Source organism: Neodiprion pinetum, chromosome 4 (genome assembly GCF_021155775.2).
Source record: "Neodiprion pinetum isolate iyNeoPine1 chromosome 4, iyNeoPine1.2, whole genome shotgun sequence".
Lineage (NCBI taxonomy): Eukaryota > Metazoa > Arthropoda > Insecta > Hymenoptera > Diprionidae > Neodiprion > Neodiprion pinetum.
In genome coordinates, this window is record NC_060235.2 from 35,528,232 (window position 1) to 35,548,339 (window position 20,108).

The 20,108-nt window shown below is 39.2% G+C and overlaps 2 protein-coding genes across 2 annotated transcripts in view; one reads left to right on the top strand and one right to left on the bottom strand.

Moving 5' to 3' along the window:
* The window catches only part of CycH (cyclin H), a 118,976-nt gene that overhangs the window by 3,166 nt on the left and 95,702 nt on the right, over positions 1 to 20,108 (bottom strand). The gene's annotated exons all lie outside the window — the stretch shown is intronic.
* On the top strand, positions 254 to 14,614 carry LOC124216676 (homeobox protein MSH-D). The gene is made up of 5 exons (XM_046621481.2): positions 254 to 846; positions 3,375 to 3,509; positions 8,970 to 9,211; positions 12,386 to 12,522; positions 12,654 to 14,614. The coding sequence occupies exons 1-5, from the start codon at positions 645 to 647 to the stop codon at positions 12,892 to 12,894; spliced, it is 957 nt and encodes a 318-aa protein (XP_046477437.1). The 5' UTR covers positions 254 to 644; the 3' UTR covers positions 12,895 to 14,614.

The window sequence follows — 20,108 nt, forward strand, 5'->3', positions numbered from 1 at the left end:
CCAGCGCTCCCAGAGATTGGCTTCAAGGCGAATGACGTCACCTGCATGTGGGATTTTGGAGCCGCCTCGAGCATCGAGACGGCGAGAAAAAAAGAGGGGGGGGGGACGACGAAAGGAAAATCCTCAGGGGAGAAAAAAGGCGAAAATAAGAAGAAAACGTGATAAAAAAAAAAAAAAAAAAACATGTCCCGACGTCGCTATTCTAACAGTGACTTCTCTAACTAATCCAGTTAACAAGAGGTGCTAATAGATCTGCACCACTGAGTTGCGTTTTAGTCCTCGCGAGTGCCGCTACGGCTAAACACTTTCGGCTATCGATCTGTCTATCGACATGTGTGGACCCTGAGGTTTTTGTTTGTGTAAAGTTTATTGTTGTAATACTGCAAGTACTCGAAATATCGTGCGGATGTTTTCGCGGTATTTCTTTCCCGATCCGAGCAATTATCGCTGGTACCGCGTTCTCCAAATTGAATCTGAGCTTTCGGCCGCTGCGCGGCGGATCTGATGGTGATTTTGAAGAGCTTTGTTTGTATGGTGACAGTCTGCAAGAAACACGCGAGAACAGTGCACGAATATATTACGAAGGAAGTAAGACACTCGTCAAAAAGATTCGACTGCATGCTGGGATTAATTCGCACTCTAAAATGGCAGACAGCCTGATTCCTAGGCTTCTAGTTTCCAATTCATCAAAAGTGTCGATTCATTCCGTCGAAAGTGCGAAAGCTGCGGCCTTTAGCATTGACAGGCTGCTCGCACCCTGCAAAGAATCCGTTCAAGGTACTTCTACGACGTTTCAGGATCAACAGCCGAATATTTTTCGCAATGAAACTATCCTTCGATCAGAGTGTAAGTTTTTTAAGGGATCATTTCAGTGTAAGGGGTAGAAAAATAACTGTTTTTCGCGATTTTTTTTTTGATAGTCAAAATACGCCACTCAAACTGATTTTTTTTAACGTCAACTCAAAGACTCACGAAGAAAAGAAAGTAGATTTTTTAACTTAAATTCTTATTTTTTTTTTACATCTATTTTATATTGTTGAAAATCTTTTTAAAAAAAATGAGCCCCCACGGTGTACACGATTGTGGCCGTAAACATTATATGAAACAAAATTTGTAACAAGATTATTAATCAGTATGACAGACGTTATATCTTGCTATGGAGGTTTTTTTTTTTATAAATTGACAAAATGGCGGTGGTCTGAAGGAAAACTATCGAATTTAGCATATTTTTTCGACAGTTCTTAGTTTAAAAAAAGGAAAAGTTTAAAAAAAAGCATTCATTACAAAATAAAGAAAGGCGTGAAGATTTTTGTGTCCAAATTTGAGACAGATAGCTCGAAACCTCTTCCTTTGAGACCGTACACCATTTTGAAAAACCGTGTTTCGAGAAAAATACGTTTCAAATTTCGAGAGCGGAATTTTCATATAAATTGTCTACTTCTGATAAATCGGCGATGCCAGGTCCATACAATGTATTTTCCGCTTCCTCCAATTACTCGTTATCAGCAGCAATTTCGTTTCGCCGAGCTGTCCTGGCTTCTTTAGAGTCGAGAGAGCTTCGGCGGCTAGCAAATGAGATGCGCTCTGCCTTGGATTTTGCAATCGCATTACTAAAGAGAATCGGCGGTTGATTTCTTGTGCAATCTTTATCAATGGACAAGAATTGATCTTGTTCCGATCTGAACATAAACAGTCAACACAAAGTTTAAAACCCAATCCGCGAATCGATTTTTTGTCAAATTTAACGTAACCATTACACTTTTTGCACTTGAGCAACTGTTGAAGAGCAACGAAAATTAAACAAATTTCAATCAAACAATAGCTAAAACTTTTGTCAATTTTCATCTCGAAGTCCGGAATTTTTTTTTGGCTAGTTAGGTTTTGGTTACCCTGCCACATAAAATTTTCGGGCGTTTTGTTCATCGGTCCGTTCATACTGGATGTCGAAAACGCACTGACGTGTTTGGCAAGTTTATTAGCGAAGAGGTCAAAAGGAATAACGCACTGAGAGACAAACGTCATTGAATCAACTAAATGAGTGGTCACAGGCGGCCAAGTAAATATTTAATTTATTCAATAACATTCTTCTGTCATTGTCAGTGCGCTTGAACGACCAGCCGGAGTTGAGGTCCCTGGCCATTTTTTTAACAAAGGTAGTAGTGACCAAAATTATTGGAATTTCGCCCCAAAAATTGAACGGCATGTTTATAAATGTCTGTTCTAATGGATAATGCAAAAAAAAAAAAAAAAAAATGATCTTTTGAAAATTCTACACTGAGATGATCCCTGAAGCTTGTCAGACGATTGTTATTTCATCTAGTTTGAAGTCAGTCTTGGGGCCAAATAGAAGAATAACTTGTTTACAGGATCGCCGGATGAACAATTACTATTTATATATTCACTCGCGGTCATTTTACTTTATTCATTATGGGTACATTTTGAGGGTGCAAATTCTCTGCGTCTGAAGACTCAGTTTTCCCCGATCAAAGGACAGTTGTTTGGTGATCTAGTATTTGACTTTAACAGTTGAAACTAAAATCGGTATCAAAAATCTGGATCCTTATAAGCGGCAAGGGTACAGCAATTTGTAGAATTAATCGGAATCAAAGTTGTAGAAGGCGAAATCAATTCTGCAATTCAATTGGTTTAATAATCCTGCGCGTTATCAAATTTTCATCATATGTAATCTATCGTAACTGATTGCACTTTGTTTTATGAAAAATTCACTACTACTATACTGATTTTTTTTTGCATTTTCTTTCAACTCGGTTACATGATGAATTTAAGGAAGTAACGCAACTACCCACATCGCTTTTCATTGATTGTGTGTACGTGTATATGTGTGTCAAATATGACGTCGACAGCTTATCAGCGGTATCAATGAATTTCTTTTAAGCGCCAGTTCGATATGCCTAAAGAAAAGAAGCCAAGATTTTATTGGAAAGGTAAAATATGTCGTGTAAACAAAAAACGAAGAATTATAAAAAATGTAATAGCCTGCACGAGCTGTCACATACGTTGAAATTTCAAAATGCGTATTAGTACTCGCTTAAAAACCCACCTGGGATCGTAAAAATTTGTATGAGTTCTTTTTACATTATAATCGAACATTCTGCCAAGTTTGGTATTTTTCTGTCCATCAATTCTGTTTCCTGCATTACTTCCTTAACAGTTTCAGCACACAGTATTATCAATTACGCGATAGCAAATTAATTATTACACTGCTAGAACTAAGTTTTCTTCAAAGGCTTTCAAACATTTTTTCAAACGTGTTGTCAAATGTTCATTAAAATCTTAGTCGCTATTTTAACTTTACCACCTTGAATTTTGAGTCGGAACAATTTTCTAAACTGTATGAAATGAACAATTTACAGCTACCGAACAAGAATCGAGGCTGACAAGAACCGTGCCAGACTCTTCGATGTCAGTGACGGAAGAAGAGGAACAAATAGACCTCGAAGACGTGGATATAGTTTGTTCAACCTCACCCGAGCCCGAAATTAGCTATGGTAAATAACCAATATTATTCGAACACAAATAATTAACTTGCCTGTTGTCAGAGGAATTTTACGGCTTTCATCCGCTTCTATAAAACTTGTACTTCGTGGAATGGCCAAGTTCGGATTCTGTACCAATAGCTGTATAATATTGGTATAAGATTGCTGTATACGATTATTCAACCTAAATAACGAGCATTGTTAATGGTACCTGATAACGGTAGTCAATAGATCGACCGATACAAATCTTTTTCCTCAAGTATACAACAAAAAATCATGAAATGTGATTGTTTAACGCAAATAATTTACTTGTTCATAGAAGAATCCCGTTCTTGAAGCTTATGAGATATGAATTACAAAAGAATTAGTTGAACCATCAAAGACGAAGGTGAAAAAACCCCAGCCTGTTCATCGTTGAAGGCCCAAAAAAATGGCACGACCTCACTATAATCGAGTCTTGAAAGTTTTAAGTAAATTTGTCAAATATCGTGCCAATTACCCGGGAGATCGGTGGCTGCGCTCACTCCGCCGGAGTTTGATCCATGACTTCCGCCGTCGTGACGCCCAGCGTCGTTCACGCCCGCTCTGTGTTCTTCGTTTCCTGATGTTCTTCACTTTGCGCTATTAACTGCGCATTTCTCCTCCTTCCTTAGCTTCGGATGACATCCGTCTCCCGCGGGTGCCGCGACACTTCTTCTTCGTGTATTTTCAATTGAGATAAAATTCAAGACGTGCTAATACATGCGATCGGTGCTTCGAGACCACACGATCCATTCAATTCCACACAAGTAAATAATTTTGCTGCATTTTTTATCGGTAACTATACTCAATGATTAATAATCACTGGTCCAGTTCACTATAGTACAAATATTTTGGAATCCATAGCAATTGAGTGGATTGTTGTGGAAATCAACGCAAATTCACTATTATATAGTAACTTTAGAGTTGTACGAACGCACTTCAAGTACTCACAATCGCACGTGAAGTAATCTGAAGTCAAGTTGACGCTGATCCTCCGACTTCACGGGAAAAAAGTTCATCTGTCCTGTTCAACCGGCTCGTATTCCTTGTTGTAGCTTAGCGGATTTGTTTAGGCTGATTCACTCTGATTTAGATCGAGTCGGTGCGGTTCGGCGGCCGTAATAAATCCGAAGATCCAGGGAAACGCGACGCGAAGAATTATTCTACACTTGCGTCCTGCGTCCTGAAACCTCGGTCTCGGTGGTTGAGTTATGCTATACTCGGTACGAGTGCAGTTTAAGTCGCAATGCGCAAGAAATGGGGGAGACGCGAGTTCAAGCACAAAGCCATCGGAGGCAGCGTAAATCTTGAAGAGACACGCGAAGGACCAACGACCCGACGTGCCCGGAGATATCCAAAGAGATTCAAAGGAAAGATGAAAGTGGCTGGGACACCTCGTTACGACTCTTCCCCGTTGTCTTGTAGTCAAATTAAGTCACGTCAAAATATCGTTCGTTATTATCACCATCGTCATTTGACCGAGACGCTTCTTACTGGCCAATTACTTTTGGTGCGATCGAATATTCCAAATCAACTCGAAGACCTTTCAACTAACCGAATTTCCAGCGGCTACACTGTGTCAGACAAAGATAACAGCTGTACCTACTTAAATGATCGAAAGAATTCGACTTTGTCTGGTTTAATACAAGAATCTAAATGACCGATTACGATTTCTTTGAAAAACTAAACCTCAAATGCGCGACTGCAATCGGCATAGCCTACATTCCAAAATTCTAAGTAGTACTTCGGGAATTTTCACAACACGTTATTTTTACTGGGTCTTGCACAGAATCGATTACGAAATGTTAAAGAATTGTTATCTTCAGTTTACAGACTAGGAATATTTCGTGGCTGCACGTCTTGTGTCCTTCTGTAAAGGACTCGCATCAGACGCGCGAGATATCGGATGAGCGTTGGAACGGGAAGGGTGTGAGTGAAATTAGCGTTTCTTATCGGACAGTTTTACCGTGCACCTTTCACTATCCAGCGTCTCATTCATCACTGAATAATTAGGAGACAAGTTCAGCGTCACCCGCAGCAATTAGACAAACTGGAAGGCGTGGCATTCTATTCCTGCGGCGAAGGCTCGTTGCTTTTGCTCACGTCGTATAAGCTCTGCTCTGTTTTCTTCTTTCTCCAACCCGCTCTTTTTGCAGGTTCAGGTTCTCACTTCCTTTCGGTTACCCTTTGAGCTCCTTTCTCGACTCGCAAGCTTGGAAATCACCGATTCGGAACTGCGTTAACGCGACACCCTGTCTTTCTTCTGTTTTTCGTCCTTCCGGCGCACACATGCGCGCGAAAGGAAAATTCTTTTTCTATTTCTCGGTTTGAATCGCTTCTAATTTTTTTCACCAATATAATTTGAATTAATCACACGCTAACGAAACGCTTGTTATTTTCTTCAGAGATGAATGAGATTATTTACGAGAAGCCGTTACTTGTTTCTTTCTTTGTAAATGTTACGAAATAAAGTCGGAATCTAAATCGCCGGATATTAGCTGGGATAAATAGGGTCGAATTATGCGCGATGAGCGAAGTAAAGATCACGACATAAAGTTTGTCGTGTAAGCTGTGGGGTGATAACTTGCCCTGATATTCACGGTTTCGTAATCGTCGTGGAACGAGCGATAGACTTTTTTCCTAGTTTCAAATCTAGGAGGGGCAGCGGAAGAAAAATTGCAGCGACAACTATACGACTAGCTTATTAGTACTCATTTGATACATCGCTAACACGATAAAATCAGGTTTGACGAATATTCATTACCCAGTCACACCGGTTCACGCTCAATTAATTGAAGACCGTTGTTAATTGAGTTGTTCCAGAGTCGACTCGACCGGCACTAAAGTCCTACGTCTTCGTTCTCTTGAGTCGGTATATTACATTATAAACTGTGTCCACAAGATGATGAATTTAATCGAATTAAAGTTTTACACGTGTGAAAAGACGTCTGAATCAAGCATTGAGATTTCTTATTTTGCTCTACGATATTTCATTGTTTAAAAAAATAATCGAAGAAATCGTTATAATGATTTGAAACTTGGCTTGTTTTTAGGTTAGTAACATTGGGGAAAGGAAGAGAAATCGATAAGACTGTCTCCAAGTCCCAAGAATATTTCAAATTTGTAAATTCAGAGTAGGTTATACACTACGAAGAATTTCATTTGTCATATATATATACGAGACAATTGTAGAAAAATGGGTATTTTTTGCAACGGTTTCAATATTGTACGAATTAATCAGAAAATAAAGTACAAGTAATTATTTAGCATACCTAATTATAGTTGTCAATACTATATTTTTTGGTCATTGAAGCACAAAATTATTTTGTTTAGTTGCCTAAACTCTTGTCACTTAAATAAAAGATCGGTAACTCGTTACAGATTTTTTGTTTACAGCCACAAGACTCATTTTCATTTTGTACCCATAGCAAAAAGTTTCTCTCGGTGTACCCACTTCAAGGATTTCGCGGAAAATTTTTTCTCCCGCCTCGAAGGGGTGTAATTAGTCAGTTGGTCGGAGTGTTTAGACGTTTAGTGTTCCGAAAAGTCACAGCAAAGCGACGGTACCGAGTGTCTTTACGTCGTCAAGTAAGACAACGTCGGAGCTTGTGCGAGAGTGCTTCCTTGGGCATTAGATGTGTAGGGCAGATGCTGTGATACACATTACACACATTGCTGGCGGGCGCGGTAAGTTAGGCAGCAGGGTACGCATTTAGCCCGCTCGTTTGGGTTGGCCAGAAAAAACGCGAGACGGCCGACAATTACGTCGCGATCTGACAATTAGTAGCCGGTAAACGATGCAGCGATGTTCCTGTTCCCGAGACCGATCCTTCCGTCCCGCGGGTTTCTCGGCATCGCTCGCTCCTGCTGTACTCCGTACTCTCGCCGTTTTGCGGCTCTACGAATAGTTCTCAAAGATATTTACTGCCAGGGCGTGGCTGAAATGTCACCTGAAATCTTCACAAATTCTAGCACAGTTCGAGACCGCGTTCTCAGACCGCGCGTTAAACGCATTTATCTACTCTCTAATTTGAGCCTCCATTGCTGCAGCCGGAGCGGCTTGCTTTTTTCAAAATTCGATAAGAGACTTCTTTCGACGTGGATTATGAGTACATGATATTCGATGTTGATGCTTGAAACTGGGGAAGTCACATAAATCTGTCTGCACGATGTCCAGGGAGTAACCAGTTCAGAATTACAGGTTTTGCAAAATGAAATGTCTCCTTGCCCAGTGTCAAAACCCGTTTTGTTCAAGCATCGTATATTAGAACAAGTCAACTTGCGATTTCTTTGTCTGTACCGATAAAGTTTTATTAGCGTTCTTAAACGTGAGATAGATGAAATTCACAACAGAAAATAAGCGAATTTCGATTTTACATTATACATTCAAGTGTTATTGGCGATGATTCGCAAATTCATGCTCCAGGGCAAAGTATACGCGTGAATTAATATATATATATATATGTATAAACAAGACAGTGTATAATGAGGAAAAATTCGAACTTGAGTTCAACCTGTGCAGAATTATCCAGACCACTTTTAAAGATGACGAAAATTGTCAGACCACCTCAACAAGGTGTCGACAGATTGGTTTATTAAGTACACATGTCAAGTTAGCGGTAAAACTTCGTTTCAAATACTGATGGCGAAATTTCCTGATATTTTGAGGATGGTGGGATACTCCTAAACCGTCCTTTGCACTATACATACATATTCAGAGGCACATAAGTGGGCGCGGAAATTTAAGAGCGAATTCTCCGAGTTCGGATTGTTCAATTATTCTCAACCTCGGACGTTTTCACGCCCGTGAATCGTTCGCGGTGGAATGTCTAATTAGGATTATTCCTTTTCTCTCGAGGTTAATTTGTAGCCCAATTACAAAGGCGACGACCTCGTGTATTCTTTCAGCCGCAAACGCTTCCCCGGAATTTGTTTGCTTACCCCCAAAGCATCCATCTTCTTCGGTTTATTATTCGCGATGCAAAACAATTCGCGGAAACCGCTGCGACACGAAATAAAGCTTGAACACATACATATGCCGGTGGCTTGGGTACCAACTCACACTTCAAGTTTCAAGTTTCTAGCTCCGCGTGTTATACCCAACATGAGTTCCGCCAGGACGGAGAGTATAAATATCTCGACTTTATTCCGATGCATCTCCTCTCGACGTTTTGCTTTTATACGCACATAAGCATGCAGGCATGCATGCATACACAGATATATTCACGGTTTCGTCCCGGTGGGACATTTGTCACTGCGTAACTGCCCGCCTCCCTCGTCTGACAAATGGCCAGATAATTAGAAGATGATCCCAGACACTTATAAAGTACGTAGTTGCGGTGGAGAACGGCTTGTCATGAAATTTCTACGCGAACACATCCGGCCGAATGGGTGAAAAAACAACGCTACCTGATACTCGATGTACAAAAATCTTGCACGATACTTTCGCAGAGGCCTGCACGAGCAGCAGTGGAACACACTTGTCATCGAGCAGCATCGCCGGGGATGACAACCCCTTGGGGCGACCCGGAAGCGGCTGTGGAACCAGCGACGAAGAGCGGAAGAAGCGACCACGCACCGCGTTCACTGCCGCCCAGATCAAGTCCCTGGAAGCTGAGTTCGAGAGGAACAAATACCTGAGCGTCGCTAAGCGATTGCAGCTGAGCAAAAGCCTCAAGCTCACCGAGACTCAGGTAGGTCAATTTGTTACAACTCGCGCGAAGTTCTACTTTTTGTCAGACAAATTAGTCTCCGCTCTGCTGGCGTTGATCCACGAATATAATATTATAGTGCATGTGCTTCTGTAACGGGAGTCGCGAAAGTGGCGTAAGTTCGGATCACGTAGCCCCCCAAAAAGATCTTGAGGTAACGAATCTCTGCGCGTTCAACTACACGGGTGTGTGTGCGTGTGTAGCTGAGAAAATGTCAAGTGTAACATTACAGTTAATAGCGTGTAAAAATGGGATGATTGTTTGAAGGACAGTTGAGTCCTGTTAATTATCGTTGGCCTTCGGTGTCTAGGTTTGACATGAACAGACGACTGTCACTGAAGATTAGGAATAACAAGGTTATTGTCCGACGTTAATTCTTTTGGCATGATCAACTGGATTCTACTGTTTACTCGGTATAGAATCCGTACACGTTGGAACCGTGATTTACTACTCAACACGACTGCACGGTAAAAGGAGGGTAAAAAAAAGATCTTCCGAAACTTTTTTATCATTCTTCAAACACGGTATCGACTCGCGTCGTAGTTTTTTTTTGGCAAAGACAGATCGTTACAGAGTGTTTCATAAGACACCGAATCTGAGTGATGACGGCGACGACACGCCGTCGCCTGTAACCCGGAATAGGAATCGTTATGAAGCTTCCGGTTGGCAATCGTCTCGAACCACGCCCAGGATGATCAAACTCTGAAGTCAGCTTACCAGAATATTGAGGAATAAGTTGATTCACACGGTTCGCTTCTGCGCTCCATGACCGCACAGGACGTTTGTTCGATCCTTGATGGACGCGTCGACGTCCTCAGAGAAGGAAGGCGTCGCGCCAACACGTGACTTAACAGATCCTTCGCACCCTCCGGTTGCGAACCTCGGAAACACCGGGCCATGCCCTAATAAGTTTTAAATACCGAAAGCTCACCCTCAGCCGTGGAATTCGGAAGCTTGGCGCCAGTGTGAAATCCGTACAAGAACATCCTCTACAGGAGCCGAGGAATAGACTGCTACAAGGTTGAAGTTGGTAACGCTAAAGCAGCTGAACATTGAACACGATCGCTATTTCGCAACTTTAGAATGACTGAATAAGTTCAGTTTGCAAAAGTTTCGCTTTTCTGAATTTCGAACGGTCCGTCATGATTCTTCCTAAACATGCATCGTTACAGTGACATCAAGAACGTCGACCTCACATGCTGCGTTTTGGGGTGATCGTTAACTTTTCAAGCGTCTTTTTTAACTAATTCTGCACCGAGCTGCTCCCGGAACAAATAGATAATTGCAATAACCGACTGAAGAGAAACACAAAACACGATAGTTTGAATTGACGATACGAGCGGAGCATCCGGACTTCCGCAGTCGCAGACTTGATCACCTGAGGTAGTTGTAAGTCTCCGGTTTTCCGGCGCTTGCGTCCCCTCTGCACCAGAATTTGGGTTCAACTAGAATTGAATTATGGGCGTCCTTTGACACACGTGTGCAGACGCCAGCGGAGGAGAAGATTCTGGCGCCACATTGAGGGCCGGTAACGCGAGTGGAAGAAATTAAAGACAACCGTAGTGAACTCCCCTATTAGCCCAATTAGCACCTCTCCACCCTCCGTGGTTCTGCCCCCTTGGAATTCTGAGTATTTCAATGAAGTTTCTATCCCACCATGAGTAGTATCCTTAATAATGTCTTCATTTTTCGTCTTCTATGTGAACGATGTGAATACGATTCTTACTCTGCAACGTCCCACGTTTGGTTCGGCGGCTTAACACTTCTAACAGGCATTAGTGATTTTAGTCTTGTATTGCGTAAACAGTAGGATCAAATTAGGCACTCATATTGAGCTAACGACTCATAAACGGAGTTAAGGTACACTTACAGATCAAGTGGACCCGGAGGAAAGTAGAGGATAATCTCGAAATTGTAGGGAAAAGAAGAAATTGTGTAGAGTATAAAAGAGATCTGTTTGACAAAATTCTTGTCCGATTATCTTCAATTTCGAAAGTAGTAAGACATTTTCTCGTGTCGAGCTATAATCTGTACGCTGGGAATTGGTCCGCACAGTAGAAGCGATTCTTCTTTGTCAATTCCTTGCCTGGGTTGGGTTTGGCGGTATAGAGTTACCACCTTCCAGACCTAAAAACACGGAGGGTGAAAATAAACGCGATGCAATATATCCTAATTAAAAAATCGACGCCTGTCTTCACCGTCCTGGTTCGCATGCACCAGCTTCTGGGCGGATAGTCTTACGGGGCGTCGGAGCGCGTCGACGCATCCGAAGACCATCTTTGCGGCTAAAAGGGAGCAGCCGACGGGTCCGTCGCAGCTTGTGCCGAGGCTGCAGCCACGGCTCGTTAAGACTGAGAAATATTGTGACAGTTATGCCGAGCTATACGTCTCCTCCGCGCTCTTTCTACAACCGTAGACTCGGACGCGAACGGATCCGTCCCCGGAACCCGCAAGACTCAATGCGACGCCTTCGTCTCCTCGCATTTTCACCCGGCACCCTGTCGCGACGCCATACGAGCCGTGACGTTTGTCATTACCGAGGTAATCGCCGTCGAAGTATTACTTCCGTTTGATTGATGACGAGGAACGCTCCGTCATGATATTGGATTCGAGCGATTGACGGGTTTCAGAGAAAAGAACAAGAATTAGAATGTAATTTGAATTCGTCATTGGAGCCGGAATGAAAATAGCAGTTCCACGTCTTTTTCGTTTCTCAACATCGCAGGAAAAGACTCAAGATCTACATTCTGTTGTGTAGACTATTTTTAGGAAGTGCAGGTTACATTTCAATACCACGGCTTCTTGGGTGAATGTAGCCAAACGTCACGTCTTGATGTAGTGCCTCGAAACACGCGTGGAGTGTCAAGTGTAACCGCACACCGTCCCTTTCTGGGGTTTCGTAATGTATTGATATGCCCATTTCAAGTGGGGTTCAAGGAAAAATATATGACCGAAAAGTGATTTCAGACAGAGAAAATAAAAAACGCGGTTGATCACGCTGTGATATGTTAAACGGACTCCCGTAAGATAATTCCTGAATAGCGGAGCGACCTGTTGTTGCAATAACCTGATATTCGATGTTAACAATCGTAATAATATGAGCGAGTGACTATAGTAAAAACACGTATGAAATAATGTCCAAAATTTCTGTTACAGATTAAAATTTGGTTTCAAAATCGACGAACAAAGTGGAAAAGAAAGTATACTAACGATGTCGAATTGCTCGCTCAACAGTACTATTCCAGCTTGGGAATCCCAACGCCGAGGCCTATATTTGTTGGTGATCGTCTATGGTAATTGTCCGAAAGTAATGTAACTCATCAAATATTTTCAAAATTCCGCAATGTTTGCGAAATATTAGACACACACGGTATTCTTGGGTTAAAAATAAGAAAGGCTCAATCAGGAAACACCAAAATTGCAGGTTTTTCAACTACCCGGGGCAGCCAACGCACCCGGGAAGCCCGTTGCTGCCGTCGCTGTCTCACCTGACTCCGATGGCTATGCCTCCATCAATGCCGAGTGTGCAACCATTGCCGAGCAATCTTTCTCCTGGTCAGCACGCCGCCATATTCCAGGGCCTACCTTCACCCCACTCTTTGCATAACGCGACGCAACGATTAGACTACAGACTTGTTCATCCTCATCGCACCGAGGAATCATGAGAACGGCATACCTGCAGTCGGAATTACAAGATTATGCAATTTGAATAACCGCAGTCGTCATTCAACTAAAAATTTGGCGTTCACAGTTTCGTTTTGAAATTACACGAAGGGAAAGAATTATTTGAGTCAAGTGATATTCGTTTGAATCAATTATGTAAATGCTAGAGTCAAATGTGGCAAACGCAATACTTACTTGATTATAACAAAATACTTTTGTCGGACGAAACACTCGTGACAACTTAATGTAGACCTGAATCCAGCCTCTGAATGATTATGCCGACTCTATCAATTTATTCAAAATAACACGGCGTGAGTTCATTGCAAATAATGTGAATTTGCTATCAAGAAAATTTGTGATTGGAATGACTGAAAATTTGATTGAACACACCTGTTTTAAAAATATGAAGTTTTTATATCAAAACAAATTGAACTTGTTTTAATACATGTTTTGTTAAGTCAAGAGTTCAGTGATCGAAACAGGTGATGAAACTTGTTATTAAAAAAAGTCATTTGCATTGACTGGGCATTAGAAATATTCAAGATCCAACCAGTTACGCCAAATGAGCTCCGGTTGGATCAAAAAAGTACGGCATTCAATATAGGTGTAAATTTGTTTGGCTAGATTCATGTACCTGTTTTAACTGAAGTACCTAATTTTTTCCGTCAGCAAACATGCGACTTGGAAGAACAATAAATAAACATCAAATGAAATGATATTTAGTTGATTCAATTTCGAAAACACATCAAAAGGTTCGCTCGAATCGATACTTTATACAATCGCGACAAGAAAGGCTTTTGTTAAATCAAGGCATTCGCTTGACTAAATCATTTTGACATACTAACTAAATCGAAATTGTTAAATTGAAGTCATCGCATTCCGGACAAATAAGGGATACTAGATTCAAGTGAATGAACTCGGAAAAAATCTGTTTTGTTGGTTCAAGAATTCCTTTCCTTCTGTGTTTTAAAGCTACATACCGGTCTTCTTTTTTCGATTGACCAAACTGTTAAAATATTTGAAAAACTATGGGAAGCGAATGAAAAACCTGAGGAATGATAGATACGGAAATAACTTATGCGTACAGGTGTAGGTAGAGAATTTAAGAATAATTTTACGTACCTCGTGATTGATGCTGCGCCATTTCGAATCTTCGCTTTTATATTATATATGTATGGGTATCTGTAATTGTGCAGGAGTTTGAAGAAATGGGATAATGAATATGATTTAAATGAGATATTTTACACTGAGAGAAAGAGTTTTTACGTATCTTGATATCTGTATGACAAAACAATTGTATTTATTTAATATTTATGTTTACATGAAGGATGATTTTTTTTCATATTTACAGTAAATATCTTGGAATTTATTATTTATTTTTACAACGGATGCGATGTAGGGTGGGTGCACTGCTTTCAATCACTGTTCTCCCCTTGGTCCACATTTTCAATGACAATTTTCACTTGGCAAATTTAGTTTGTTAATGTGGAGGAAGTTTTAAACTGAAACACGATAATAATGTGGCGTAAAATGAAAATGAAATAACTTTCAATGCAAGGCGCCAAAACAAAAAATAATTCAAATGATTGTAACCGATGCACTCACCCTACTTCTGTATAAGACTAATGTAATTTGTAAATATATAAATAAACGGATTTTCACTTAAATGAAATTTGAACTAAATTTGTCGCTATAATCACGATCATCGCATTATGGCATGTCAAATTAAATTAAATTGTACGCATACTGTTGAGCTAATTGAATCAGTCAATTGGAATGTGGGTTTACCATTCAAATGTCGGCTGCGACTTGTCAATTTTTAATTTATCGATGTACTTTATTATCAAAGAATTCAATAATGTTGATCTAACAACACTTTATAAATTTATCGCTTGCTTGATACTCTCCTGTGTAGAAATTTTACTGGGCTTGCCCACTATAAGACTAGCCCCCGAACGGGCGGACCCAAAGATCGCCCTACTGTTGGGGCGCTAGACAGTGAATAGACAGTTTGTGAATAATTTTATTTGGGCGGACTGTATAGCACCTGATTTTGAAAGTTATTAATCTTCCCTGTAATAGTTTCTACAACAAAACTGGCATGGGCCTGGATTGGGAAATCCCTGACTTACATTTTCAATCCTCATAATTATATCATTGTTTGATTCCTTGACTCAACAATCGATAAAAAAAAGTTTTTACATGTAAGTACATATTTGCAATCGGACGAATTTGTTCTTCAATTATTTCACGACTTTAAGTGGACATATTTTTACATTTTTTCTTATTGGAACACTATTATATACATGTATGCTTCATTTGGAATTCACACCTTATTGTTAGTATCGTTTTTAAAGTTCCTCGATTTTTAGTAATCATTCGATTTTCTTGACCGCTGTAACAAAATTATACGTCGCCCCCATTTTACATATCCGCATGTTCCGTAAAGCGTGACCACGTAGCGAAATACATATATCGACGGACGCTGTACGCGTGTCGCGATTCCAGGTTAAGCAGTATATGCACGCCTGATTTGCACGCAATAACAATAATATCACGTTTGCGATATTCTTTTTACACGCGTGTGTATTTATATATTTCACGCTGTATCAATATAATTTATATGCTGTGAAATTGCGCGTCGAGTAGTTCGTCCACAGTATACGTGAAGTTAGGTTAAGTGAAGTGTGCTAATGGATAACAAACGAAACCGTGAATTAACTCGACTCCGTGTACGAAAACACAGAGCTGTGAAAAGACAATTACACGACGACCGTCTTACGTTGGGAAAGAGTGAATTGTCAGCCAATTCTGATGAGGAAAGTAAGTGAATAGATATTATAATTATGCATTTTAATTTTTAAAATGAATATTGATTGCAAATGAATTTCTTGTATTTTCAAAATTTTTATAATTTCGTTAAATGCATGCTCGTTTATTTTTTATATAATTTCAAAGGTAATGATAATGCGGAAGGAGCAACTACTTCTAGTTCTGCACATATTGATGTCGAAGGGACTGACATGCATCCTAAATCGAACAGTTCTGTCAGTGAAAGTGAAGACGTACACCCTCACTGTGAGCTTCATACCAGTGTTGAACACGATAGAGGAGTAATAGAACGTCGAGTAGAACAAGAAGATAATGTAGAACAAGAAGCCGAAGAAGAAACGTCGGAAACGTTTAAACATGTTGGCGTTTTCCAAACAATTAAACTCTCTTTACCTGACCGGAATTTTCGACTAAACTTTCTTCTTCAATCAACCTCCTGGTCACGAATTCTTCACAAATCTAACGCATCGAAACTGCTTCGTGGACGTCTCGTACCACCATGAATAGACATCATACCGCACAATTTAACTTGAGATCTTCATCCTCTACAAATCACTCACAAACAAAGAAGATTTGGAACTACCGGAAGAAATTAGCACATACCAAAAACCGTAAAGTTTTCCTTCTTAAATGCCGTCAATTTGGGATCATTCCAAAATTTCTACAATTTAAAATCAAAAATCTACAACATTTAGCAAAGGAAAAAACCTTCGCCAAAGCTTTACGCTTCTTACAACAGAAATCTCTATCTCTTGAAATAAAAAATTGTTATCGACATGAAAGGTTTCTAAGCCAAGAACTAAATCAGAACATTAATAACTTCTTCTCAACTCAATTTACTAACTTAGAATACAAAAACTTCAACTTAGACATAGAGAAAGCCAATCGCCTTTTTAATGCCATTAAAACTGATAATGTTAACAAATTGAACAAACTTAAGTCTATACAGGCTCCTAAAGAAATTTACACTAACAAATGGTTAGTGAACTTATCTAAGACAGAGTTACCTTCTGAAATCAAAGATACTTTATCACTTGGTCCTAATCATGGTCTACCTTATAAAAATGTAAATTTACCTATTGATGATATTTTAAGTAGCGTAGATTTAGCTCTCATCACCAAAGATGGCATCACCAAAGATAGAGTAAGATCAAATATTAGCAAACTCATTGGAAACAGACTCGTCAAACATCCTCTTGAATCTGACCGTCAAATAACGCCCAAAGTTAAACTAACTAAAGAATTTTTAAAACATAATAACCACTTAGTCGTCACTGATGCTGACAAAGGCAATATAACAGTCGTCATGGACAAGATGGATTTTGAACAAAAATGCCAACATATTCTTAATGATTCCAACACATGTACTCTTATCTCTCGTGATCCCACCAATAAAATACAAAAACAAGTCAATGATATGATAAGCCTGTGGCACCAGAAAAAATTTATAGATTCAAACTCGGCAATAAATCTTAAAACTTACAACTCTCTGCCTCCTAAAATATATTTTCTACCAAAAATTCATAAAAACAATGTACCTCTCAGACCAATTGTTTGGAACATCAATTCTCCTACTTACAAAATTTCAAGATTCTGTTCTAGTGTACTCTCTAACATAACAGGTAAATCCAACTATCACATCAAGGACACTTGGTCTTTTGTAAACAAAATCAGAAATACACCAATCCCCAGAGAACACCTTTTGGTCTCCTTAGATGTCAAATCACTGTTTACCAATATTCCAACTAATTTAGCAATGTCTATAATCAGCAAAAACTGGCCTAAATTACAATCACACACTAACATAAATAAAAAAGAATTTCTCGCAGCTACAAAACTTTGTCTAGATTCATGCTATTTTGCCTACAAAGATAAATTTTACCAACAAATTTTTGGTGTAGCCATGGGCTCACCAATCAGCCCAGTAGTAGCGAATTTAGTACTTGAACATTTTGAACAAAAAATTATTTCACAGCTTCCTTTTAGTCTCCCTTTTTACTACCGTTATATAGACGATATTATAACTTGTGTAAAAAATGAAAACTTACAATTCCTTCTGAATAAGTTCAACAATTTTCACCCTCGTATACAGTTTACAATTGATTTGGAAAAAGATGGTAAAATCAGTTTTCTTGACACTAAGGTGATTAATCAAAATGATACTATAATCTTAGATTGGCATCACAAACCAACTTGGTCTGGGAGATACATTCATTATAATTCAAATCATCCTATAAAACATAAAAAATCTGTCGCCATAGCCTTGTTCGATCGTTGCCTTAAAATTTCAAACCCTCAATTTCTCAAAAAAAACCTAAAACTTGTTGAAACAACTCTCATTTCAAACGGCTACCCTTTAAAATTCATTAACGATATTAAAAAATATAGAGTGGATAAAATGTACAACTCGATTGATTGGAATATAGACTCCAACAATCAACCTAATGTTAAGGACAAATTCAAGAACTCCATCTCTATACCCTATATTGAAAATCTTTCTAGCCAAATTAAAAAAGTTTTGAATATTGAGGGCATCGAAATTACTTTTAGAATCTACAACACTACCAAATATCCTCTCTTTTCTCATCTGAAATCTGTAACTCCTAATTTAGATAAAATCAATTGTGTGTACAAAATACCATGTCGAGACTGTAGCAAAAGTTATATTGGACAAACGTCACAACATTTAAAAAATAGAATTTCTGGCCATCGCTCTAATATTAAATGCCATGATACTGATAGTTGCGCTTTAGCAGAACACTCCTTAAGTCTTGGACATAATTTTGATTTTAACAACTCTATAACTCTAACTACAGAACCGAACTGGTATAAACGTATTATTAAGGAAATGATCCATATTTTTAAGAACAAAAGTAACTCTGTCAACAAACGCGCTGATATCCAACATCTCAGCCATTTATACTCAAACATTCTCTAGTTTTCAAATATTGGCGCCCTTTGCTCTGGTTGGTCATCAGTTTTAAATCCATGATATTCGAACATAGATCAATATCATACCTCATTACCATAGATTTACGGATCGATTTCCGCTAATCTTTACTTCCGTCCAAAATACTGAACTAACAACACCTAAGCAGGAACAGGTCGTCAAATTTGTGAGTAATCTGTCTAAACTTAGTTGATCTCTTGTTTATTTCAATTCTTACACAGTTATTAATTACTTTAGTCGTCAAAATTTCACTCATGTAAACGTATTTTATACTTTTTTCGCCATCCGCAATTTCTACACTTAACCTCAAAAATTGTCACTCAAACATGTGACAATCTATTAATGTATAACTAAGTTACAACAACAGCAACTATTCTTATGAACGTAGTCTCTGTTTCAATTCAGAATTGTTTTTTGAAACATTTTTGTTAATTATTATAGCCTGAGGATGGTCGGCAGGGCCCGGCCCAAACGTCGGAAACGTTTAAACATGTTGGCGTTTTCCAAACAATTAATCTCTCTTTACCTGACCGGAATTTTCGACTAAACTTTCTTCTTCGAAGAAGATATAGTAGAAGATGATGAAGAACATGAGGAAGATGAAGATGATGAACATGATGAAGATGAAGAGGAACATGAAAGTGACAAAAATGAAGAAAATGAAGCAGAGGAAGTGAAGGAAATTAAAAGATGGGTTATTGAAAGTGGCATTAGTTTCACACACGTAGATAGTTTGCTAGCAATTTTACGCAGACGACTGCTTCCTCAATTGCCAAAGTCACATAAAACTTTTTTGCAAACATCGGCGGCAGCGTACAATTTAGAAGAAATGGAGGATTCTAGTGGAGAAAATGGACAATTTGTTTATTTTAGTATATCTAAGGGGCTTCATGCTTGTGTAAATGAAGATTTACATACTGACAATGAAATACAACTTCAGTTTAATGTTGATGGCATACCAATTTTTAAATCTAGCTGCGCTCAATTCTGGCCTATATTGTGTAAAGTTTTTCACAAGCAAGACGTGAACAAGCCCATTCCTGTTGCTATATATTTCGGTTCATCAAAGCCGAAAAGTATGGATGAATACTTCGCAAAGTTTGTTGAGGAAATGAACATCTTGTCAGCAGAAGGCATACTTATTAACAGTAAGATGTTGCAAATTTCGATCCAATGTTTTATCTGTGATACGCCAGCTCGATCTATGATGAAATGCGTCAAAGGCCATACAGGATTTTATGCGTGTGAACGATGTTTTGTACGTGGGTATAAGGTCGATAAAACTATGGTTTTCCCAACAGCCGATAGTCAACGAAGAACTGACGGAGCATTTCGTAATCGAGAACAATTACAACACCACAATGGAATGTCACCACTATTACATTTATATCCACATATTAATATGGGAATACATTTCTTACTGGATTCTTTGCA